General features: G+C 52.3%; 1 protein-coding gene across 1 annotated transcript in view; it reads right to left on the bottom strand.

The window, feature by feature from the left end:
* Window positions 1-25,000, bottom strand: part of LOC310952405 (intermembrane lipid transfer protein VPS13C-like) — a gene marked incomplete at its 5' end in the record, with an annotated part of 126,417 nt that overhangs the window by 96,234 nt on the left and 5,183 nt on the right. The window contains 22 exon segments of the mRNA XM_083921017.1: window positions 1,200-1,504; window positions 6,806-6,973; window positions 7,703-7,806; window positions 7,876-7,992; window positions 8,415-8,565; window positions 9,958-10,017; window positions 10,095-10,174; window positions 10,286-10,439; window positions 10,529-10,626; window positions 10,696-10,762; window positions 10,899-11,031; window positions 11,110-11,227; window positions 14,194-14,320; window positions 14,970-15,106; window positions 15,709-15,823; window positions 15,909-16,101; window positions 17,527-17,669; window positions 19,125-19,231; window positions 21,546-21,723; window positions 21,806-21,868; window positions 22,864-23,038; window positions 23,463-23,569. Of these exon segments, the coding sequence (XP_083777143.1) occupies window positions 1,200-1,504; window positions 6,806-6,973; window positions 7,703-7,806; window positions 7,876-7,992; window positions 8,415-8,565; window positions 9,958-10,017; window positions 10,095-10,174; window positions 10,286-10,439; window positions 10,529-10,626; window positions 10,696-10,762; window positions 10,899-11,031; window positions 11,110-11,227; window positions 14,194-14,320; window positions 14,970-15,106; window positions 15,709-15,823; window positions 15,909-16,101; window positions 17,527-17,669; window positions 19,125-19,231; window positions 21,546-21,723; window positions 21,806-21,868; window positions 22,864-23,038; window positions 23,463-23,569 (2,900 nt within the window).

The following is a 25,000-nucleotide window of genomic DNA, read 5'->3' as shown; positions in this document are numbered from 1 at the left end:
ATGGTGCGTTCAAGAACCTCATCATGGTGTTTAATGAAGGTGCGTTCAAGAACCTCATCATGTGTTTAATGAAGGTGCGTTCAAGAACCTCATCATGGTGTTTAATGAAGGTGCGTTCAAGAACCTCATCATGGTGTCTAATGAAGGTGCGTTCAAGAACCTCATCATGGTGTTCAATGAAGGTACGTTCAAGAACCTCATCATGGTGTTTAATGAAGGTGCGTTCAAGAACCTCATCATGGTGTTTAATGAAGGTGCGTTCAAGAACCTCATCATGGTGTTTAATGAAGGTGCGTTCAAGAACCTCATCATGGTGTTTAATGGTGCGTTCAAGAACCTCATCATGGTGTTTAATGAAGGTGCGTTCAAGAACCTCATCATGGTGTTTAATGGTGCGTTCAAGAACCTCATCATGGTGTTTAATGGTGTGTTCAAGAACCTCATCATGGTGTTTAATGAAGGTGCGTTCAAGAACCTCATCATGGTGTTTAATGAAGGTGCGTTCAAGAACCTCATCATGTGTTTAATGAAGGTGCGTTCAAGAACCTCATCATGGTGTTTAATGAAGGTGCGTTCAAGAACCTCATCATGGTGTTTAATGAAGGTGCGTTCAAGAACCTCATCATGGTGTTTAATGGTGCGTTCAAGAACCTCATCATGGTGTTTAATGAAGGTGCGTTCAAGAACCTCATCATGGTGTTTAATGGTGCGTTCAAGAACCTCATCATGGTGTTTAATGGTGTGTTCAAGAACCTCATCATGGTGTTTAATGAAGGTGCGTTCAAGAACCTCATCATGGTGTTTAATGAAGGTGCGTTCAAGAACCTCATCATGGTGTTTAATGAAGGTGCGTTCAAGAACCTCATCATGGTGTTAAATGAAGGTGCGTTCAAGAACCTCATCATGGTGTTTAATGAAGGTGCGTTCAAGAACCTCATCATGTGTTTAATGAAGGTGCGTTCAAGAACCTCAACATGGTGTTTAATGAAGGTGCGTTCAAAAACCTCATCATGGTGTTTAATGACGGTGCGTTCAAGAACCTCATCATGGTGTTTAATGGTGCGTTCAAGAACCTCATCATGGTGTTTAATGAAGGTGCGTTCAAGAACCTCATCATAGTGTTTAATGCAGGTGTGTTAGAGCCTGACGGAGGGTCCTGATTGGCTCACCAGGACGCTGTGGGCGGGGCTTGTGTGTACCTGGAGAGCTTGAGCTGCGTCAGCCGGACGTCCATCTTCTCCACGAGCGCCGGCAGCGAGAAGCCGTCGGCCGGCAGCAGCGAGAAGCTGTTGCCCACGGTGATGAGCCCCAGATCCACGACCACGGCGTTCTGGGAGGTGGAGGACTGAGGGACCACGATGAGCGGCGCCTTCAGACGGATGTCCGTGGACAGACGGAAGCTCCTCTGGGCGAGGCCCCGCACGCCGGACGCCGCCCTCTCCGCCGCCTGAGCCGTGGCGGCGCTCAGAGCTTCTTTGGCCGTCTGGAAGTTATCGACGAACATCTGAGGACGAAAAGAATCAGAGCACGCCGTCACACGAGGACGAGGCGACGCCACGGAGGAGCGGCGTGAGGCGTTCAGTGCCCGTGGGAGGACACGCCCTCATTTCTGTTTCAGAAACATCCAATCACATCGTCCGGTTCAGTCTCACGCTCTGACACGTTTGTGGGACAGGAAGTCTTATTCTGAAAATACGACTCAAACGTTTGTTTTGTTTCTGAAACAAAAATGAAGCTCAAAAGAGTCGGACGCCATTTTGAAGGAAGTGAGGTCACAGGCAGAGGTCATGTGACGGGGGGAGATGGAGGCCGAGTGAGGTGCAGGGCGTGAGCAGGAAGTGAGCGTGTTTAAGGTGGACTGGAAGCGTAGCGTTGGTATTTAAGGTGGACTGGAGGTGCGGTGATGGTATTTAAGGTGGACTGGAGGTGCAGTGATGGTATTTAAGGTGGACTGGAGGTGCAGTGATGGTATTTAAGGTGGACTGGAGGTGCAGTGATGGTATTTAAGGTGGACTGGAGGTGCAGTGATGGTATTTAAGGTGGACTGGAGGTGCAATGATGGTATTTAAGGTGGACTGGAAGCGTAGCGTTGGTATTTAAGGTGGACTGGAGGTGCAGTGTTGTATTTAAGGTGGAATGGAGGTGCAGTGTTGTATTTAAGGTGGACTGGAAGTGCAGTGTTGTAATTTAAGGTGGACTAGAGGTGCAGTGATGGTACTTAAGGTGGACTGGAAGTGCAGTGATGGTATTTAAGGTGGACTGGAAGTGCAGTGATGGTACTTAAGGTGGACTGGAAGTGCAGTGATGGTATTTAAGGTGGACTGGAAGTGCAGTGATGGTATTTAAGGTGGACTGGAGGTGCAGTGTTGTATTTAAGGTGGACTGGAAGTGCGGCGTTGTATTTAAGGTGGACTGGAGGTGCGGTGTTGGTATTTAAAGTGGACTGGAAGTGCGGTGATGGTATTTAAGGTGGACTGGAAGTGCGATGTTGGTATTTAAGGTGGACTGGAAGTGCGGTGATGGTATTTAAGGTGGACTGGAAGTGCGGTGTTGGTATTTAAGGTGGACTGGAAGTGCGGTGTTGGTATTTAAGGTGGACTGGAGGTGCGGTGATGGTATTTAAGGTGGACTGGAGGTGCAGTGATGGTATTTAAGGTGGACTGGAGGTGCGGTGTTGGTATTTAAGGTGGACTGGAGGTGCGGTGTTGGTATTTAAGGTGGACTGGAAGTGCGGTGTTGGTATTTAAGGTGGACTGGAGGTGCGGTGATGGTATTTAAGGTGGACTGGAGGTGCAGTGATGGTATTTAAGGTGGACTGGAGGTGCAGTGTTGGTATTTAAGGTGGACTGGAGGTGCGGTGATGGTATTTAAGGTGGACTGGAGGTGCAGTGTTGGTATTTAAGGTGGACTGGAGGTGCAGTGTTGGTATTTAAGGTGGACTGGAGGTGCGGTGATGGTATTTAAGGTGGACTGGAGGTGCGGTGACGGTATTTAAGGTGGACTGGAGCTGAAGCGGGGGGGGGGGTAGATGCAGAAGTGCATGCTGGGAGTTGTACCTCAGACGGATGCTGAGAATTTAAGGAAGCCTGAAAAAAACAACAGGACGAGAAACGTGAGACACAGGAGACCACTGAAGGAGACCGTTAAGTTTAGTCACTGAAGGAGACCGTTAAGTTTAGACACTGAAGGAGACGGTTAAGTTTAGACACTAAAGGAGACGGTTAAGTTTAGTCACTAAAGGAGACGGTTAAGTTTAGTCACTAAAGGAGACGGTTAAGTTTAGTCACTAAAGGAGACGGTTAAGTTTAGTCTCTAAAGGAGACGGTTAAGTTTAGACACTAAAGGAGACGGTTAAGTTTAGACACTAAAGGAGACGGTTAAGTTTAGTCACTAAAGGAGACGGTTAAGTTTAGACACTAAAGGAGACGGTTAAGTTTAGACACTAAAGGAGACGGTTAAGTTTAGACACTAAAGGAGACGGTTAAGTTTAGTCTCTAAAGGAGACGGTTAAGTTTAGTCACTAAAGGAGACGGTTAAGTTTAGACACTAAAGGAGACGGTTAAGTTTAGACACTAAAGGAGACGGTTAAGTTTAGTCACTAAAGGAGACGGTTAAGTTTAGACACTAAAGGAGACGGTTAAGTTTAGTCTCTAAAGGAGACGGTTAAGTTTAGTCTCTAAAGGAGACGGTTAAGTTTAGACACTAAAGGAGACCGTTAAGTTTAGACACTAAAGGAGACCGTTAAGTTTAGACACTAAAGGAGACCGTTAAGTTTAGACACTAAAGGAGACGGTTAAGTTTAGACACTAAAGGAGACGGTTAAGTTTAGTCTCTAAAGGAGACGGTTAAGTTTAGTCTCTAAAGGAGACGGTTAAGTTTAGACACTAAAGGAGACCGTTAAGTTTAGACACTAAAGGAGACGGTTAAGTTTAGTCTCTAAAGGAGACGGTTAAGTTTAGTCACTAAAGGAGACGGTTAAGTTTAGTCACTAAAGGAGACGGTTAAGTTTAGTCTCTAAAGGAGACGGTTAAGTTTAGTCTCTAAAGGAGACGGTTAAGTTTAGTCACTAAAGGAGACGGTTAAGTTTAGTCACTAAAGGAGACGGTTAAGTTTAGTCTCTAAAGGTGACGGTTAAGTTTAGTCTCTAAAGGAGACGGTTAAGTTTAGTCTCTAAAGGAGACGGTTAAGTTTAGTCTCTAAAGGAGACGGTTAAGTTTAGACACTAAAGGAGACGGTTAAGTTTAGACACTAAAGGAGACGGTTAAGTTTAGTCACTAAAGGAGACGGTTAAGTTTAGTCACTAAAGGAGACGGTTAAGTTTAGTCACTAAAGGAGACGGTTAAGTTTAGTCTCTAAAGGAGACGGTTAAGTTTAGTCTCTAAAGGAGACGGTTAAGTTTAGTCTCTAAAGGAGACGGTTAAGTTTAGACACTAAAGGAGACGGTTAAGTTTAGTCACTAAAGGAGACGGTTAAGTTTAGTCTCTAAAGGAGACGGTTAAGTTTAGTCACTAAAGGAGACGGTTAAGTTTAGTCACTAAAGGAGACGGTTAAGTTTAGTCTCTAAAGGAGACGGTTAAGTTTAGTCACTAAAGGAGACGGTTAAGTTTAGTCTCTAAAGGAGACGGTTAAGTTTAGTCTCTAAAGGAGACGGTTAAGTTTAGTCACTAAAGGAGACGGTTAAGTTTAGTCTCTAAAGGAGACGGTTAAGTTTAGTCTCTAAAGGAGACGGTTAAGTTTAGTCACTAAAGGAGACGGTTAAGTTTAGTCACTAAAGGAGACGGTTAAGTTTAGTCACTAAAGGAGACGGTTAAGTTTAGTCTCTAAAGGAGACGGTTAAGTTTAGTCACTAAAGGAGACGGTTAAGTTTAGTCTCTAAAGGTGACGGTTAAGTTTAGTCTCTAAAGGAGACGGTTAAGTTTAGTCTCTAAAGGAGACGGTTAAGTTTAGTCTCTTAAGGAGACGGTTAAGTTTAGTCTCTAAAGGTGACGGTTAAGTTTAGTCTCTAAAGGTGACGGTTAAGTTTAGTCTCTAAAGGAGACGGTTAAGTTTAGTCTCTAAAGGAGACGGTTAAGTTTAGTCTCTAAAGGAGACGGTTAAGTTTAGTCTCTAAAGGAGACGGTTAAGTTTAGTCTCTAAAGGAGACGGTTAAGTTTAGTCTCTAAAGGAGACGGTTAAGTTTAGTCACTAAAGGAGACGGTTAAGTTTAGTCACTAAAGGTGACGGTTAAGTTTAGTCTCTAAAGGTGACGGTTAAGTTTAGTCTCTAAAGGAGACGGTTAAGTTTAGTCTCTAAAGGAGACGGTTAAGTTTAGTCTCTTAAGGAGACGGTTAAGTTTAGTCTCTAAAGGTGACGGTTAAGTTTAGTCTCTAAAGGTGACGGTTAAGTTTAGTCTCTAAAGGAGACGGTTAAGTTTAGTCTCTAAAGGAGACGGTTAAGTTTAGTCTCTAAAGGAGACGGTTAAGTTTAGTCTCTAAAGGAGACGGTTAAGTTTAGTCTCTAAAGGAGACGGTTAAGTTTAGTCTCTAAAGGAGACGGTTAAGTTTAGTCACTAAAGGAGACGGTTAAGTTTAGTCACTAAAGGTGACGGTTAAGTTTAGTCTCTAAAGGAGACGGTTAAGTTTAGTCTCTAAAGGAGACGGTTAAGTTTAGTCTCTAAAGGAGACGGTTAAGTTTAGTCTCTAAAGGAGACGGTTAAGTTTAGTCACTAAAGGAGACGGTTAAGTTTAGTCACTAAAGGAGACGGTTAAGTTTAGTCACTAAAGGTGATGGTTAAGTTTAGTCTCTGAAGGAGACGGTTAAGTTTAGTCACTGAAGGAGACGGTTAAGTTTAGTCTCTAAAGGAGACGGTTAACTTTAGTCACTAAAGGTGACGGTTAAGTTTAGTCTCTAAAGGAGACGGTTAAGTTTAGTCACTGAAGGAGACCGTTAAGTTTAGTCACTAAAGGTGACGGTTAAGTTTAGTCTCTAAAGGAGACGGTTAAGTTTAGACTCTAAAGGAGACGGTTAAGTTTAGACTCTAAAGGAGACGGTTAAGTTTAGTTTCTAAAGGAGACGGTTAAGTTTAGTCTCTAAAGGAGACGGTTAAGTTTAGACTCTAAAGGAGACGGTTAAGTTTAGTCTCTAAAGGAGACGGTTAAGTTTAGACTCTAAAGGAGACGGTTAAGTTTAGACACTAAAGGAGACGGTTAAGTTTAGTCTCTAAAGGAGACGGTTAAGTTTAGACTCTAAAGGAGACGGTTAAGTTTAGACACTAAAGGAGACGGTTAAGTTTAGTCTCTAAAGCAGACGGTTAAGTTTAGTCTCTAAAGGAGACGGTTAAGTTTAGTCTCTAAAGGAGACGGTTAAGTTTAGTCTCTAAAGGAGACGGTTAAGTTTAGTCTCTAAAGGAGACGGTTAAGTTTAGTCTCTAAAGGAGACGGTTAAGTTTAGTCTCTAAAGGAGACGGTTAAGTTTAGTCTCTAAAGGAGACGGTTAAGTTTAGTCTCTAAAGGAGACGGTTAAGTTTAGACTCTAAAGGAGACGGTTAAGTTTAGACACTAAAGGAGACGGTTAAGTTTAGTCTCTAAAGCAGACGGTTAAGTTTAGTCTCTAAAGGAGACGGTTAAGTTTAGTCTCTAAAGGAGACGGTTAAGTTTAGTCTCTAAAGGAGACGGTTAAGTTTAGTCTCTAAAGGAGACGGTTAAGTTTAGTCTCTAAAGGAGACGGTTAAGTTTAGTCTCTAAAGGAGACGGTTAAGTTTAGTCACTAAAGGTGACCGTTAAGTGTAGACCTCTAAAGGTGACTGTTAAGTGTGTGTAGCTCTGACCAGAAGGGACATGAGGAACTTGTGCAGGTAGAGGATCCGGATGCAGCCCAGACGCAGCGTGAGCTTCCCGTCGACCTTCGTCGTGTCCGCGTAACCTTCGCCTTCTGTTGCCCCCGGAAACAAGGAGAGCTTGAAGCTGAACACCTCCTCCCCCACGATGGACACGGCCTGCACAACAACAACAACAACAACATAAACAACAACAACATAAACAACAACAACATATACAACAACATAAACAACAACAACATAAACAACAACAACAACAACATAAACAACAACAACAACATCAATGATGGACACGGCCTGCACAACAACAACAACATAAACAACAACAACATAAACAATAACAACAACAACATAAACAACAACATATACAACATAAACAACAACAACAACATAAACAATAACAACAACAACATTAACAACAACAACATAAACAACAACAACAACAACAACATCAACATCAACATAAACAACAACACCAACAGTAACGATGGACACGGCCTGCACAACATGAACTACATCAACATTAACAACAACATAAACAACAACAACAACATAAACAATAACAACAACAACAACATAAACAACAACAATAACAACAACAATAACAACAACAACATTAACAACAACATAAACAACAACAACAACAATAACAACAACAACAACAATAACAACAACAACAACAATAACAACAACATAAACAACAACAACAATAACAACAACAACATTAACAACAACATTAACAACAACAACAACATAAACAACAACAACATAAACAATAACAACAACAACAACATCAACAACAGTAACGATGGACACAGACTCTTCTCACCGTAGACGACCTCGTTAAACACAGAAACGTTAGAAACAGCAGAACGTTAGAAACCCGACCTTTCTGTGGGCGCTCCCGGGGTCGGCGTCCGTGACCACGATGTCCCGGAGTCGAGCGAACACTTCGGTCTCCTTCGCCTGCACCAGCACGGACGCGTCGATGCCTGAGGGGGGACAGGAAGTCAGCCGTGTTTCGCCGCTCGCTTCGCTTCACATCACATCCCGTTTCCTACCTTGGACTCTGATGTCAGCGATGCTGCGGCGGTCGTCACACACCTCCACGTGGAAACAGCCCAGCACGGCGAACAGCTTGAAGCTGAACACGCCGCCATCTTTGGCTCCTTTGGACGCTGCGGAGAGAGGACGTCCTGTCAGGCTCAGACCGGAGACACACGGGCTCACCGGGGCGAGGGACTCACCTGGGGAGAGGGAGTCACCGGGGCGAGGGACTCACCTGGGCCAGGGACTCACCTGGGAGAGGGACTCACCTGGGAGAGGGACTCACCTGGGCCAGGGACTCACAGGGGAGAGGGACTCACCTGGGAGAGGGACTCACAGGGGAGAGGGACTCACCTGGGAGAGGGACTCAGGGGAGAGGGACTCACAGGGGAGAGGGACTCACCTGGGAGAGGGACTCACAGGGGAGAGGGACTCACAGGGGGGAGGGACTCACCTGGGAGAGGGACTCACCGGGGAGAGGGACTCACCTGGTGAAGGGGAGAGGGACTCACCTGGTGAAGGGGGGAGGGACTCACCGGGGAGAGGGACTCACCTGTCCGGCCCTGTCCGCGCTTCTCCACTTCCTTTCTGGCGTCTCCGTCACGGGCGCTGCCGAGCTGTGGCGGGATGGCGCCGTTCAGGTAGTTGATGGTCGACAGCAGCGCTTTAGTGTGAAGGAGGAAGTCCAGAGAGGAGAACTCGACCTGGAACAGAACCGGGGGAACTGTTCAGAAAGGGGGACCAGAGGGTGTGAGCCAGTTCCAGGGGGATCACACTCCTCAGCCTCCCTGGTGAAGTCGACTCCAAGGTGCTGGAAAGGAGGTTGGTCCTGTAGAACCTCAGACTGAAGAGGAACCAGGTGGATCCAGTCCTGGGCCTGGACCAGGACCAGCTCTGCACTCTCCAGGATCCTGGAGGGGGTCTGGGAGTGGGCCCATCCGGTCTACATGTGCTTTGTGGATCTGGAGAAGGCCCATGACCGGGTCCCTGGAGATACTGTGGGAGGTGCTGGGGGAGTCTGGGGTGAGGGGGTCACTTCTGAGGGGGTCCAGTCTCTGTACCCCCAAAGAGAGAGCTGAGTCCGGATCCTGGGCAGTGAGTCGGAGTGGTTCCCGGTGGGGGTCGGCCTCCTCCAGGGGGGCACTCTGTCCCCAATCAGCACCTCTGGATCTGAGGCCGTGGCTCTCAGCAGGAAACCGCTGGATTGTTCCTCCGGGTCTGGAACGAGTCCTGACCCCAAGTGAAGGACTTCAAGCACCTCGGGATCTGGTTCACGAGTGAGGGGACGATGGAGCAGCGGGGGCGGAGCTGCAGTCGCTCTACCCTCAGTCCTGGTTCCTACCCTCACCTGTGGTCCTGAAAGCTGGGTCAGGACCCAAAGAACCAGGTCCAGGTCAGGACCCACAGAACCAGGTCCAGGTCAGGACCCAGAGAACCATGTCCAGGTCAGGACCCAAAGAACCAGGTCCAGGTCAGGACCAAAGAACCAGGTCCAGGTCAGGACCCAAAGAACCAGGTCCAGGTCAGAACCCACAGAACCAGGTCCAGGTCAGGACCCAAAGAACCAGGTCCAGGTGGAGAGATTAGATCTCCACACTGGCCTGGGAACGCCTCAGGATCCCCCAGTTAGAGCTGGTTAATGTGGCCCGGGAAAGGGAAGTTTGGGGTCCCTGCTGGAGCTGCTGCCCCTGAGACCTGATCCAGGACCAGAGGCTGGAGCTGCTGCCCCTGAGACCTGATCCAGGATCAGAGGCTGGAGCTGCTGCCCCTGAGACCTGATCCAGGACCAGAGGCTGGAGCTGGTCCCCTGAGACCTGATCCAGGATCAGAGGCTGGAGCTGGTCCCCTGAGACCTGATCCAGGATCAGAGTCTGGAGCTGCTGCCCCTGAGACCTGATCCAGGATCAGAGGCTGGAGCTGCTGCCCCTGAGACCTGATCCAGGATCAGAGGCTGGAGCTGCTGCCCCTGAGACCTGATCCAGGACCAGAGGCTGGAGCTGCTGCCCCTGAGACCTGATCCAGGATCAGCGGTTGATGATGAGGGAATGAGTGTGCAGTCTGAAACATCTGTTGCTATGGAAACTGGCTCCACCCACCTTCAGCGTTCGCTCCGTGTTGTTGAACAGGGTCTGGAAGCTGGGTCCTCCGGGGTCCGCCTGCAGGGGCACAGGTCCACGGGTCAGCGTCTGATTCACTGTTGTTTATGTGACTGAGTGAACGAGTCGGAGCTCACCTGGGTGAACGCCACCTTCAGCAGGTCGGAGCGCTGCTGCTCCGAGGAGCGGATCAGGTGCAGAGGCTGAGTCCGGCCGCCTGCAACCAAACACACGCCGCACGTTAGAGCAACGGGGACCCGTCCTCCGAGGAGGCGGATCAGCACCTGATCCTCTCATCACTGATCTGAGTCCAGCAGGTGCGTCTCACCGGGGACGTCGCAGTAGTCCAGCGTGACGCGGCGCAGGTACGAGGTGACGCTGAGGTCGAAGCTCCGCCTCTTCCCTTCGGCGCCCAGCTGACACACGCTGAGCAACAGGACCGTCCTCTCCTGGTCCGCCTGCCGGGTCAGCTCCAGCAGCACCTGAACGCACCACGCACACCCCAGCGTCAGCCCGCACCGACACCAGAACACCTTTAATATTTATTATTAATAAATAAATATGAACAAACCTCTGTGAGTTCGAACTTGAAGTGCAGGTCCGTGAGCTCGTCCGGCGCCGGGCGCGGCGGATCCTCCTCAGACCTCTCACTCGTGTCTTCGTCTGAATCTGAACGCAGCACAAGTTGTTTACTTCCTGTTTCAGCTTTAAACCAATCAGAGAGCAGGCAGCACTGACCTGTTTCCATGGCGTCCAGGAGGGCGGGGTGCAGGCCGAGCGCCCGTGGACGCACCTGGGACAGCGCCTGCAGAAGGACACACGGACAGATGTGGTCAGACCACCACGGATGCATCTGCACCCAGAACCCCCACGTGGTCCCTGATTGGTGCGTTTGTGCCAGGGGGCGTGGCCACAGTGACAGCGGACTGTACCACGTGTACCTTCTCTGTGGGGGTGGCGGCGGGGGAGCCCGTGTTGGGCAGCGGGATGCTGTGGACCAGGTCCAGGACCCTGTGGATCTTCTGGTCTGAGATCTTGACGTGCAGCAGCGGCAGCTCCCCCGACACCTTGAACCTGGAGCACAGACATCATCACGTCACAGGTGCACAGGTGAGTCAGCGCCGGCACACCTGTCCGCAGGACGCGACCTACCTGGGCATCCTGGCGTCCTTCTCCACCATGCACTTGGCGAGCTGCACGCTGACGTCCATCGGCTGGAGGATGTGCTGGACCGAGGAGCCCTGCAGCCGGGCCGCCTTCCACGCCTCACCTGCATCAGTCACACCTGTGTTTACTGAACCTCACCTGTGTTTACTGAACCTCACCTGGATCACTCACACCTGTGTTTACTGAACCTCACCTGGATCACTCACACCTGTGTTTACTGAACCTCACCTGGATCACTCACACCTGTGTTTACTGAACCTCACCTGGATCACTCACACCTGTGTTTACTGAACCTCACCTGCATCATTCACACCTGTGTTTACTAACAGGACCTCACCTGTGTTTACTGAACCTCACCTGGATGAGTCACACCTGTGTTTACTGAACCTCACCTGGATCAGTCACACCTGTGTTACTGAACCTCACCTGGATCACTCACACCTGTGTTTACTGAACCTCACCTGGATCACTCACACCTGTGTTTACTGAACCTCACCTGGATCATTCACACCTGTGTTTACTGAACCTCACCTGGATCATTCACACCTGTGTTTACTGAACCTCACCTGTGTTTACTGAACCTCACCTGTGTTTACTGAACCTCACCTGGATCAGTCACACCTGTGTTTACTGAACCTCACCTGTGTTTACTGAACCTCACCTGTGTTTACTGAACCTCACCTGTGTTTACTGAACCTCACCTGGATCATTCACACCTGTGTTTACTAACAGGACCTCACCTGCATCAGTCACACCTGTGTTTACTAACAGGACCTCACCTGCATCAGTCACACCTGTGTTTACTGAACAGGACCTCACCTGGATCACTCACACCTGTGTTTACTGAACCTCACCTGGATCAGTCACACTTGTGTTTACTGAACCTCACCTGTGTTTATTGAACCTCACCTGGATCACTCACACCTGTGTTTACTGAACCTCACCTGGATGAGTCACACCTGTGTTTACTGAACCTCACCTGGATCAGCCACACCTGTGTTTACTGAACCTCACCTGGATCACTCACACCTGTGTTTACTGAACCTCACCTGTGTTTACTGAACCTCACCTGGATCAGTCACACCTGTGTTTACTGAACCTCACCTGGATCACTCACACCTGTGTTACTGAACCTCACCTGGATCATTCACACCTGTGTTTACTGAACCTCACCTGGATCACTCACACCTGTGTTTACTGAACCTCACCTGGATCATTCACACCTGTGTTACTGAACCTCACCTGGATCACTCACACCTGTGTTTACTGGACCTCACCTGCATCATTCACACCTCTGTTTACTAACAGGACCTCACCTGTGTTTACTGAACCTCACCTGGATGAGTCACACCTGTGTTTACTGAACCTCACCTGGATCAGTCACACCTGTGTTACTGAACCTCACCTGGATCACTCACACCTGTGTTTACTGAACCTCACCTGGATCACTCACACCTGTGTTTACTGAACCTCACCTGGATCACTCACACCTGTGTTTACTGAACCTCACCTGGATCATTCACACCTGTGTTTACTGAACCTCACCTGTGTTTACTGAACCTCACCTGGATCACTCACACCTGTGTTTACTGAACCTCACCTGGATCATTCACACCTGTGTTTACTGAACCTCACCTGGATCAGTCACACCTGTGTTTACTGAACCTCACCTGTGTTTACTGAACCTCACCTGGATCATTCACACCTGTGTTTACTAACAGGACCTCACCTGCATCAGTCACACCTGTGTTTACTAACAGGACCTCACCTGCATCAGTCACACCTGTGTTTACTGAACAGGACCTCACCTGGATCACTCACACCTGTGTTTACTGAACCTCACCTGGATCAGTCACACCTGTGTTTACTGAACCTCACCTGGATCATTCACACCTGTGTTTACTGAACCTCACCTGGATCACTCACACCTGTGTTTACTGAACCTCACCTGGATCATTCACACCTGTGTTACTGAACCTCACCTGGATCAGTCACACCTGTGTTACTGAACCTCACCTGGATCACTCACACCTGTGTTTACTGGACCTCACCTGCATCATTCACACCTGTGTTTACTAACAGGACCTCACCTGTGTTTACTGAACCTCACCTGGATGAGTCACACCTGTGTTTACTGAACCTCACCTGGATCAGTCACACCTGTGTTACTGAACCTCACCTGGATCACTCACACCTGTGTTTACTGAACCTCACCTAGATCACTCACACCTGTGTTTACTGAACCTCACCTGGATCACTCACACCTGTGTTTACTGAACCTCACCTGGATCATTCACACCTGTGTTTACTGAACCTCACCTGGATCAGTCACACCTGTGTTTACTGAACCTCACCTGTGTTTACTGAACCTCACCTGTGTTTACTGAACCTCACCTGTGTTTACTGAACCTCACCTGGATGAGTCACACCTGTGTTTACTAACAGGACCTCACCTGCATCAGTCACACCTGTGTTTACTAACAGGACCTCACCTGCATCAGTCACACCTGTGTTTACTGAACAGGACCTCACCTGGATCACTCACACCTGTGTTTACTGAACCTCACCTGGATCAGTCACACTTGTGTTTACTGAACCTCACCTGTGTTTACTGAACCTCACCTGTGTTTACTGAACCTCACCTGGATCAGTCACACCTGTGTTTACTGAACCTCACCTCGATCAGTAACACCTGTGTTTACTGAACCTCACCTGGATCACTCACACCTGTGTTACTGAACCTCACCTGGATCATTCACACCTGTGTTTACTGAACCTCACCTGGATCACTCACACCTGTGTTTACTGAACCTCACCTGGATCATTCACACCTGTGTTACTGAACCTCACCTGGATCAGTCACACCTGTGTTACTGAACCTCACCTGGATCATTCACACCTGTGTTTACTGAACCTCACCTGGATCACTCACACCTGTGTTTACTGAACCTCACCTGGATCATTCACACCTGTGTTTACTGAACCTCACCTGGATCAGTCACACCTGTGTTTACTGAACCTCACCTGGATCACTCACACCTGTGTGTGGGCGTGTGTGAGGGGCTGCACCTGATTGGCTGTAGAGCACCTGGACGCGGCGCAGCTGCACGTCGTATCTCTCGTACGCTCGGTCCATGATTTCCTCCAGAGACGAGAACGACGAGGACGAGGAGGCGCTCTGCTGCACGCTGTTCAACTACACACACACACACACACACACACACACACACACACACACACACACACACGTTTAACAACAGACACACACACACGTTTAACAACAGACACACACAGACACACACACCCTGACAGGAAGTGGAAGTAGGAACTTCTGACCCTGACAGGAAGTGGAAGTAGGAACTTCTGACCCTGGCAGGAAGTGGAAGTAAGAACGTCTGACCCTGACAGGAAGTGGAATTTGGAACTTCTGACCCTGACAGGAAGTGGAAGTAGGAACTTCTGACCCTGACAGGAAGTGGAATTTGGAACTTCTGACCCTGACAGGAAGTGGAAGTAGGAACTTCTGACCTTGACAGGAAGTGGAATTTGGAACTTCTGACCCTGACAGGAAGTGGAAGTAGGAACTTCTGACCCTGACAGGAAGTGGAAGTAGGAACTTCTGACCTTGACAGGAAGTGGAATTTGGAACTTCTGACCCTGACAGGAAGTGGAAGTAGGAACTTCTGACCCTGACAGGAAGTGGAAGTAGGAACTTCTGACCCTGACAGGAAGTGGATGTAGGAACTTCTGACCCTGACAGGAAGTGGATGTAGGAACCTCTGACCCTGACAGGAAGTGGATGTAGGAACGTCTGACCCTGACAGGAAGTGGTTGTAGGAACTGACCTGGAGGCTGCCGAAGTCTACGATGATGAGGTCGGACGCGTTGCCGTAGAAACCAGACTTTGGGATGAGCAGGTAGGACGGCTTCAGGTCCATCCTCAGGTCCAGGACCTTCCTGGTCTCAATGATGTGGGACAGACCTGCAGAGACCAGAGACCGTCAGGGTCCTGAGGAGGACCAGACTCACCTGTCTGTCTGTCTCTCACCCGTCTGTCTCTCACCTGTCTCTCTCTCACCTGTCTGTCTCTCACCCGTCTCTCTCTCACCTGTCTCTCTCTCACCTGTCTCTCTCTCACCTGTCTGTCTCTCACCTGTCTCTCTCTCACCTGTCTGTCTCTCTCCTGTCTCTCTCTCACCTGTCTCTCACCCGTCTCTCTCTCACCTGTCTGTCTCTCATCCGTCCGTCTCTCACCTGTCTCTCTCTCACCCGTCTCTCTCTCACCTGTCTCTCTCTCACCTGTCTCTCTCTCACCTGTCTGTCTCTCACCCGTCTCTCTCTCTCACCTGTCTCTCACCTGTCTCTCTCTCACCCGTCTGTCTCTCACCTGTCTGTCTCTCACCTGTCTGTCTCTCACCTGTCTGTCTCTCACCTGCCTGTCTCTCACCTGTCTGTCTCTCACCTGTCTGTCTCTCACCTGTCTCTCTCTCACATGTCTGTTTCTCACCTGTCTGTCTCTCACCTGTCTCTCTCTCTCACCTGTCTGTCTCTCACCTGTCTGTCTGTCACCCGTCTGTCTCTCACCTGTGGCCGTCTTCTCTTTGATCTCCTCCAGCTTCGAGAGCGTGGCGGAGGTCAGCAGCTCCAGGTCGACGCCCTTCCCCGTCTTAAAGAAGTCGGCCATGTTGTTGACGGTGAGCTGCAGGACAGACGGCAGGTGGACACGTGTCACACCGTGGCTTCAGCCTACAGAGGTCTGATCCGGGGTCAGGTCTGTGTCTTACCGCGTCGTAGATGATCTCCACGGGCTGAGAGTGGACCCGGAGCAGCTGGTCGGCGGCGCTCTCCTCTGGGTTCACCTCGAACACGACGCTGAGCAGCGAGGACGACGAGTCTCCCACTGAGGCGATGAGCGACGGGACGGCGCCCTGCTGCTGCAGACCGGTGACGAACCAGTGCTGCAGCGCCGCCTCCACCCTGCAGCACACACACGGGGTCAAAGGTCATCCCTGCTCTGGTTAGCTCCTCTCTGCTCTGGTTAGCTCCTTCCTGCTCTGGTTAGCTCCTCCCTGCTCTGGTTAGCTCCTCCCTGCTCTGGTTAGCTCCTCCCTGCTCTGGTTAGCTCCTCCCTGCTCTGGTTAGCTCCTCCCTGCTCTGGTTAGCTCCTTCCTGCTCTCGTTAGCTCCTCCCTGCTCTGGTTAGCTCCTCCCTGCTCTGGTTAGCTCCTTCCTGCTCTGGTTAGCTCCTCCCTGCTCTGGTTAGCTCCTCCCTGCTCTGGTTAGCTCCTCCCTGCTCTGGTTAGCTCCTCCCTGCTCTGGTTAGCTCCTTCCTGCTCTGGTTAGCTCCTCCCTGCTCTGGTTAGCTCCTCCCTGCTCTGGTTAGCTCCTCCCTGCTCTGGTTAACTCCTTCCTGCGCTGGTTAGCTCCTCCCTGCTCTTGTTAGCTCCTTCCTGCTCTGGTTAGCTCCTCCCTGCTCTGGTTAGCTCCTCCCCGCTCTGGTTAGCCCCTTCCTGCTCTGGTTAGCTCCTCCCTGCTCTGGTTAGCTCCTTCCTGCTCTGGTTAGCTCCTCCCTGCTCTGGTTAGCTCCTCCCTGCTCTGGTTAGCTCCTCCCTGCTCTCGTTAGCTCCTCCCTGCTCTCGTTAGCTCCTCCCTGCTCTGGTTAGCTCCTTCCTGCTCTGGTTAGCTCCTCCCTGCTCTCGTTAGCTCCTCCCTGCTCTGGTTAACTCCTTCCTGCTCTGGTTAGCTCCTCCCTGCTCTGGTTAGCTCCTCCCTGCTCTGGTTAGCTCCTCCCTGCTCTGGTTAGCTCCTTCCTGCTCTGGTTAGCTCCTCCCTGCTCTCGTTAGCTCCTCCCTGCTCTGGTTAGCTCCTCCCTGCTCTGGTTAGCTCCTCCCTGCTCTGGTTAGCTCCTCCCTGCTCTCGTTAGCTCCTCCCTGCTCTCGTTAGCTCCTCCCTGCTCTCGTTAGCTCCTCCCTGCTCTGGTTAGCTCCTTCCTGCTCTGGTTAGCTCCTCCCTGCTCTCGTTAGCTCCTCCCTGCTCTGGTTAGCTCCTCCCTGCTCTGGTTAGCCCCTCCCTGCTCTGGTTAGCCCCTTCCTGCTCTGGTTAGCTCCTCCCTGCTCTGGTTAGCTCCTCCCTGCTCTGGTTAGCTCCTTCCTGCTCTGGTTAGCTCCTCCCTGCTCTGGTTAGCTCCTCCCTGCTCTGGTTAGCTCCTTCCTGCTCTGGTTAGCTCCTCCCTGCTCTGGTTAGCTCCTCCCTGCTCTGGTTAGCTCCTCCCTGCTCTGGTTAGCTCCTTCCTGCTCTGGTTAGCTCCTTCCTGCTCTGGTTAGCTCCTCCCTGCTCTGGTTAGCTCCTCCCTGCTTCCCGCAGCCTTCTGTGCGTCCTCTGGGATCAAACCGGCGAGCCTCACCTGAACGCCTGAGCTCCAGGTCTCTGGGAGATCTTGGTGCTGAGGTCGATCATCTGCACTTTGAGGATCTCTGGGACGTCCGGCTGCTCCCTGATCATCACCGAGGTCCTGAAGAGCTGGAAGGTGACGACCACCGCCACGTACTGCACACACACAGACACACACACACACATACACACACACACAGACACACACACAGACACACAGACACACACACACACAGACACACATACACACATACACAGACACACGCACACAGACACACACACACACAGACACAGACACACACACACACATACACAGTCACGCACACACAGACACACACACACACACACACACACAGACACACACACACACACACACAGACACACAGACACACGCACACGCACACACACACATTTGTCCTGCTGGTGGCGCTACAGGAAAGATCACCACAGTCTAAAGGGTTCAACCTCTGAGGAGCTGCAGGAGGAGGTAAAGTCGTGTGTGTACTCACCTGTTTGGGTAAAGCCAGCGGCTGCAGGAGGAGGTAAAGTCACGTGTGTGTGCTCACCTGTTTGGGTAAAGCCAGCGGCTGCAGGAGGAGGTAAAGTCGTGTGTGTGCTCACCTGTTTGGGTAAAGCCAGCGGCTGCAGGAGGAGGTAAAGTCACGTGTGTGCTCACCTGTTTGGGTAAAGCCAGCGGCTGCAGGAGGAGGTAAAGTCGTGTGTGTGCTCACCTGTTTGGGTAAAGCCAGCGGCTGCAGGAGGAGGTAAAGTCGTGTGTGTGCTCACCTGTTTGGGTAAAGCCAGCGGCTGCAGGAGGAGGTAAAGTCGTGTGTGTACTCACCTGTTTGGGTAAAGCCAGCGGCTGCAGGAGGAGGTAAAGTCGTGTGTGTGCTCACCTGTTTGGGTAAAGCCAGCGGCTGCAGGAGGAGGTAAAGTCATGTGTGTGCTCACCTGTTTGGGTAAAGCCAGCGGCTGCAGGAGGAGGTAAAGTCACGTGTGTGCTCACCTGTTTGGGTAAAGCCAGCGGCTGCAGGAGGAGGTAAAGTCGTGTGTGTGCTCACCTGTTTGGGTAAAGCCAGCGGCTGCAGGAGGAGGTAAAGTCGTGTGTGCTCACCTGTTTGGGTAAAGCCAGCCGCTGCAGGAGGAGGTAAAGTCGTGTGTGTGTGCTCACCTGTTTGGGTAAAGCCAGCGGCTGCAGGAGGAGGTAAAGTCGTGTGTGTGTGCTCACCTGTTTGGGTAAAGCCAGCGGCTGCAGGAGGAGGTAAAGTCGTGTGTGCTCACCTGTTTGGGTAAAGCCAGCGGCTGCAGGAGGAGGTAAAGTCGTGTGTGTGCTCACCTGTTTGGGTAAAGCCAGCGGCTGCAGGAGGAGGTAAAGTCGTGTGTGCTCACCTGTTTGGGTAAAGCCAGCGGCTGCAGGAGGAGGTAAAGTCACGTGTGTGTGCTCACCTGTTTGGGTAAAGCCAGCGGCTGCAGGAGGAGGTAAAGTCGTGTGTGTGCTCACCTGTTTGGGTAAAGCCAGCGGCTGCAGGAGGAGGTAAAGTCGTGTGTGTGCTCACCTGTTTGGGTAAAGCCAGCGGCAGCAGGAGGAGGTAAAGTCACGTGTGTGCTCACCTGTTTGGGTAAAGCCAGGTTGTGGGAGCTGCCGCTGTAGCCGATGGCTGTGTAGAGTTTCTCTTTCTCGGCGGACGTCATGAGCTCGTCCAGACCTGAACCTGGACCTGGACCAGAACCAGAGGAGACGCGTCTTCAGTCCACGGGGAAGACACTTCCACTTTCAGTCACACACGGGGACTTTACCCGGGGACTTTACCCGGGGACTTTACCCGAGTCATTTCTCCCTCTCTACTTCTATCTGACACCTCTGGTTACTTTGGGGGGAGGGGGGCCTGAAGGACCCACATGGAGCCACCGCCCTGAGGGACCCCAGACCAGGCAAAGGTACTCGGGTCGGGGCACTGTGAGCTGTGTGGCAGCCGTGCTAAATCTGGGCTTCCCAGACCGGACTCTGGGACTCTGTGGTCCAGCTGGGAGACGACGACGCTTAAAGGGGCGACGACGGAGGAACCTGGGGGGGGGGGGGGGGGGGGGGTTCACTGGTCACTCATGATCCAGTCAAAGGTGGATCATGAGTGACCATCCAGGACACCTGAGACCAAAGAGACAAGGAAGGACCACGGACAAGGAAGGACCACAGACAAGGAAGGGCCACGGACAAGGAAGGACCACGGACAAGGAAGGACCACGGACAAGGAAGGACCACAGACAAGGAAGGACCACGGACAAGGAAGGGCCACAGACAAGGAAGGGCCACGGACAAGGAAGGACCACGGACAAGGAAGGACCAGGGACAAGGAAGGACCACGGACAAGAAAGGACCAGGGACAAGGAAGGACCACGGACAAGAAAGGGCCACGGACAAGGAAGGACCAGGGACAAGAAAGGACCACAGACAAGGAAGGACCACAGACAAGGAAGGACCAGGGACAAGGAAGGACCACAGACAAGGAAGGACCAGGGACAAGGAAGGACCACGGACAAGGAAGGACCACAGACAAGGAAGGACCAGGGACAAGGAAGGACCACGGACAAGGAAGGACCACAGACAAGGAAGGACCACGGACAAGGAAGGACCACAGACAAGGAAGGACCAGGGACAAGGAAGGACCACGGACAAGGAAGGACCACAGACAAGGAAGGACCAGGGACAAGGAAGGACCACGGACAAGAAAGGGCCACGGACAAGGAAGGACCACGGACAAGGAAGGACCACGGACAAGGAAGGACCACGGACAAGGAAGGACCACGGACAAGGAAGGACCACGGACAAGGAAGGACCACAGACAAGGAAGGACCAGGGACAAGGAAGGACCACAGACAAGAAAGGACCACGGACAAGAAAGGGCCACGGACGAGGAAGGACCACAGACAAGGAAGGACCACGGACAAGGAAGGACCACGGACAAGGAAGGACCACAGACAAGGAAGGACCACGGACAAGGAAGGACCACGGACAAGGAAGGACCACGGACAAGGAAGGACCAGGGACAAGGAAGGACCACGGACAAGGAAGGACCACAGACAAGGAAGGACCACAGACAAGGAAGGACCACGGACAAGGAAGGACCAGGGACAAGGAAGGACCAGGGACAAGGAAGGACTCAGGAGCAGAGCAGGGCCGGAGATACTAGATTATACTCGTACGGGACTTTAGAATCGCCGGGGCCCCAACGGACTTTACACCGAATAATACATAAAACACGAGACAGTGTTCAAGTGCTGCGCCCTCCCACTGTGCCTCCGTCACAGGTTAGAGCGCCCTCCCACTGTGCGTCCGTCACAGGTTAGAGCGACTTCCCACTGTGCGTGCATCACAGGTTAGGGCGCCCTCCCACTGTGCCTCCATCACAGGTTAGAGCGCCCTCCCACTGTGCGTGCATCACAGGTTACAGCGCCCTCCCACTGTGCGTCCGTCACAGGTTAGAGCGCCCTCCCACTGTGCGTGCATCACAGGTTAGAGCGCCCTCCCACTGTGCCTCCGTCACAGGTTAGAGCGCCCTCCCACTGTGCCTCCGTCACAGGTTAGAGCGCCCTCCCACTGTGCGTCCGTCACAGGTTAGAGCGCCCTCCCACTGTGCCTCCGTCACAGGTTAGAGCGCCCTCCCACTGGGCCTCTGTCACAGGTTAGAGCGCCCTCCCACTGTTCATCCGTCCCAGGTTAGAGCCCCCCCCCACTGTGCCTCCGTCACAGGTTAGAGCGCCCTCCCACTGTGCCTCCGTCACAGGTTAGAGCGCCCTCCCACTGTACCTCCGTCCCGTGCCCCGTGCTTTAGGGTCCTTGTCCCCCCCTCCAGGCCCGTTTGTACTCACACTACCTGGGCCTCGGAGAATACTTCTTGCTGCCTATACGTCATCACGCCGTAACACGTCACACGCATTGATGACGTCATGGCGATGCGACGCTCGTACTCGTGCACACGCTCGTACAGGCCGCTTGTGTCTAAGTGGCGGGTCTCGTTGGTCGGGGTCACTCACTCTCCTTGGTCTCCTCTGGCTCCTGCTCCTCCTTCTTGGCTTTTCTCCCGAAGAGGCTGCTGAAGAACCCCCCTCCTCCTCCTCCTCCTCCTCCTCCTCCTCCTCCTCCTCCTCCTCCTCCTCCTCCTCCTCCTCCGCCCGGCTTCTTCCCCACCACCTTCTGCCCGGACCTGATCACCTGGACCAGGGAGAGCACAGAACACGGGTCTTAAGTGAAGTGGACTCAGGTCTGGTTCTCAGGGATCAGAGATCAGGTTTACCTCCATCTGCGCCTGCTGTCGGGTCAGAGTGATGTTGAAGACATCCAGAACTTTCTCCAGGTCCTGGTGAGACAAACAGACCCCAGTCAGCAGGTCCAGGTCTAAAGCTCAGACCTGGTCCTGGATCCTAAACCTCCTAAAGGTCAGACCTGGTCCTGGATCCTAAACCTCCTAAAGGTCAGACCTGGTCCTGGATCCTAAACCTCCTAAAGGTCAGACCTGGTCCTGGATCCTAAACCTCCTAAAGGTCAGATCTGGTCCTGGATCCTAAACCTCTTAAAGCTCAGACCTGGTCCTGGATCCTAAACCTCCTAAAGGTCAGACCTGGTCCTGGATCCTAAACCTCCTAAAGGTCAGACCTGGTCCTGGATCCTAAACCTCCTAAAGGTCAGACCTGGTCCTGGATCCTAAACCTCCTAAAGGTCAGATCTGGTCCTGGATCCTAAAGGTCAGACCTGGTCCTGGATCCTAAACCTCCTAAAGGTCAGACCTGGTCCTGGATCCTAAACCTCCTAAAGGTCAGACCTGGTCCTGGATCCTAAACCTCCTAAAGCTCAGATCTGGTCCTGGATCCTAAACCTCCTAAAGGTCAGATCTGGTCCTGGATCCTAAAGGTCAGACCTGGTCCTGGATCCTAAACCTCCTAAAGGTCAGACCTGGTCCTGGATCCTAAACCTCCTAAAGGTCAGACCTGGTCCTGGATCCTAAACCTCCTAAAGGTCAGACCTGGTCCTGGATCCTAAACCTCCTAAAGGTCAGACCTGGTCCTGGATCCTAAACCTCCTAAAGGTCAGACCTGGTCCTGGATCCTAAACCTCCTAAAGGTCAGACCTGGTCCTGGATCCTAAACCTCCTAAAGGTCAGACCTGGTCCTGGATCCTAAACCTCCTAAAGGTCAGACCTGGTCCTGGATCCTAAACCTCCTAAAGGTCAGATCTGGTCCTGGATCCTAAACCTCCTAAAGGTCAGACCTGGTCCTGGATCCTAAACCTCTCTGTTCTGAGACGTGAGACACGTGGACACGGTGTCCGTGGTGCATTCAGGTTCAGCAGCAGCACCTGAATGTGTCGCTCGGTGTCGGGGCTGGGTTTGTTCTGGCTCAGCAGCTTGGTCTTGTAGGCGCTCTTGTAGGCCTTCAGGTTGTCTCGGTGCTTCCTGATGTTGGACCAGGACCACATGTGGCGGAGGCGTCTGACGTGCACCTCCAGGACGCTGTTGAAGCCGTACCTCCACCTGACGGAGTCAACACAGGTTCATTTCAGTCCCCCTCCAGTTCTCCTCCCCTCGGGGTCCAGACCACCGCTCCACGGGCCGGGGCCGGGGCCGGGGCCTGGGGCCGGGGCCGGGGCCTGGGGCCGGGGCCTGGTGCTAAGCTAAGCGCTAAACAGGGAAACTGTAACTTATCTAAACCACCTGACCCCGGTCCCCCCCTGGACCCCGGTCCCCCCCTGGACCCCGGTCCCCCCCTGGACCCCGGTCCCCCCCTGGACCCCGGTCTCCCCCTGGACCCCGGCCCCCCCCTGGACCCCAGTCCCCCCCTGGACCCCGGTCTCCCCCTGGACCCCGGTCCCCCCCTGGACCCCGGTCCCCCCCTGGACCCCGGTCCCCCCCTGGACCTGCACCGAGGTGAGCCTGAGACTTTAGGGCGAGAACTGACCAGAGCCCGGCGTTGTGGTGGACGGGGGCGTCCGGACGGAACTTCCTGTAGGGGGCGTTCTTCACCATGCAGTCGACGGACTCCAGCAGCTCCACCATGGTCAGGTACTGCAGAGGACACGGCAACAACAGGGCAACATCAGGGCAACAACAGGGCAACAACAGGGCAACAACAGGGCAACATCAGGGCAACATCAGGGCAACAACAGGGCAACGACAGGGCAACAACAGGGCAACGACAGGGCAACATCAGGGCAACATCAGGGCAACAACAGGGCAACAACAGGGCAACATCAGGGCAACATCAGGGCAACAACAGGGCAACAACAGGGCAACATCAGGGCAACGACAGGGCAACATCAGGGCAACAACAGGGCAACATCAGGGCAACAACAGGGCAACAACAGGGCAACATCAGGGCAACAACAGGGCAACGAGAGGGCAACAACAGGGCAACAACAGGGCAACATCAGGGCAACAACAGGGGAACATCAGGGCAACAACAGGGGAACATCAGGGCAACAACAGGGCAACAACAGGGCAACAACAGGGCAACATCAGGGCAACAACAGGGCAACATCAGGGCAACAATAGGGCAACAACAGGGCAACATCAGGGCAACAACAGGGCAATGAGAGGGCAACAACAGGGCAACATCAGGGCAACGACAGGGCAACGACAGGGCAACGACAGGGCAACGACAGGGCAACATCAGGGCAACAACAGGGGAACAACAGGGCAACATCAGGGCAACAACAGGGGAACAACAGGGCAACAACAGGCAACGACAGGGCAACATCAGGGCAACGACAGGGGAACATCAGGGCAACAACAGGGGAACAACAGGGCATCATCAGGGCAACTACACGTCAACAACAGGGCAACAACAGGGCAACAACACGGCAACGACAGGGCAACATCAGGGCAACAACAGGGCAACAACAGGGCAACAACAGGGCAACAACAGGGCAACGACACGTCAACATCAGGGCAACAACAGGGCAACAACAGGGCAACGACAGGGCAACATCAGGGCAACATCAGGGCAACGACAGGGCAACAACAGGGCAACGACAGGGCAACAACAGGGCAACAACAGGGCAACGACACGTCAACATCAGGGCAACGACAGGGCACCATCAGGGCAACAACACGGCAACGACAGGGCAACATCAGGGCAACAACAGGGCAACAACAGGGCAACATCAGGGCAACGACAGGGCAAAAACAGGGCAACACAGGGCAACAACAGGGCAACAACAGGGCAACAACAGGGCAACAACAGGGTAACATCAGGGCAACAAAAGGGCAACAACAGGGCAACAACAGGGCAACAACAGGGCAACATCAGGCAACAACAGGGCAAAGAGCAGGGCAACATCAGGGCAACAACAGGGCAACAACAGGGCAACATCAGGGCAACAACAGGGCAACATCAGGGCAACAACAGGGCAAAGAGAGGGCAACATCAGGGCAACAACAGGGCAACAACAGGGCAACATCAGGGCAACAACAGGGCAAAGAGAGGGCAACATCAGG

Source organism: Echiichthys vipera, assembly GCF_963691815.1.
Source record: "Echiichthys vipera genome assembly, chromosome: 1".
NCBI lineage: Eukaryota > Metazoa > Chordata > Actinopteri > Perciformes > Trachinidae > Echiichthys > Echiichthys vipera.
Note: the sequence above shows the minus strand (reverse complement) of the source record. Positions and strands in the feature narration are given on the sequence as shown.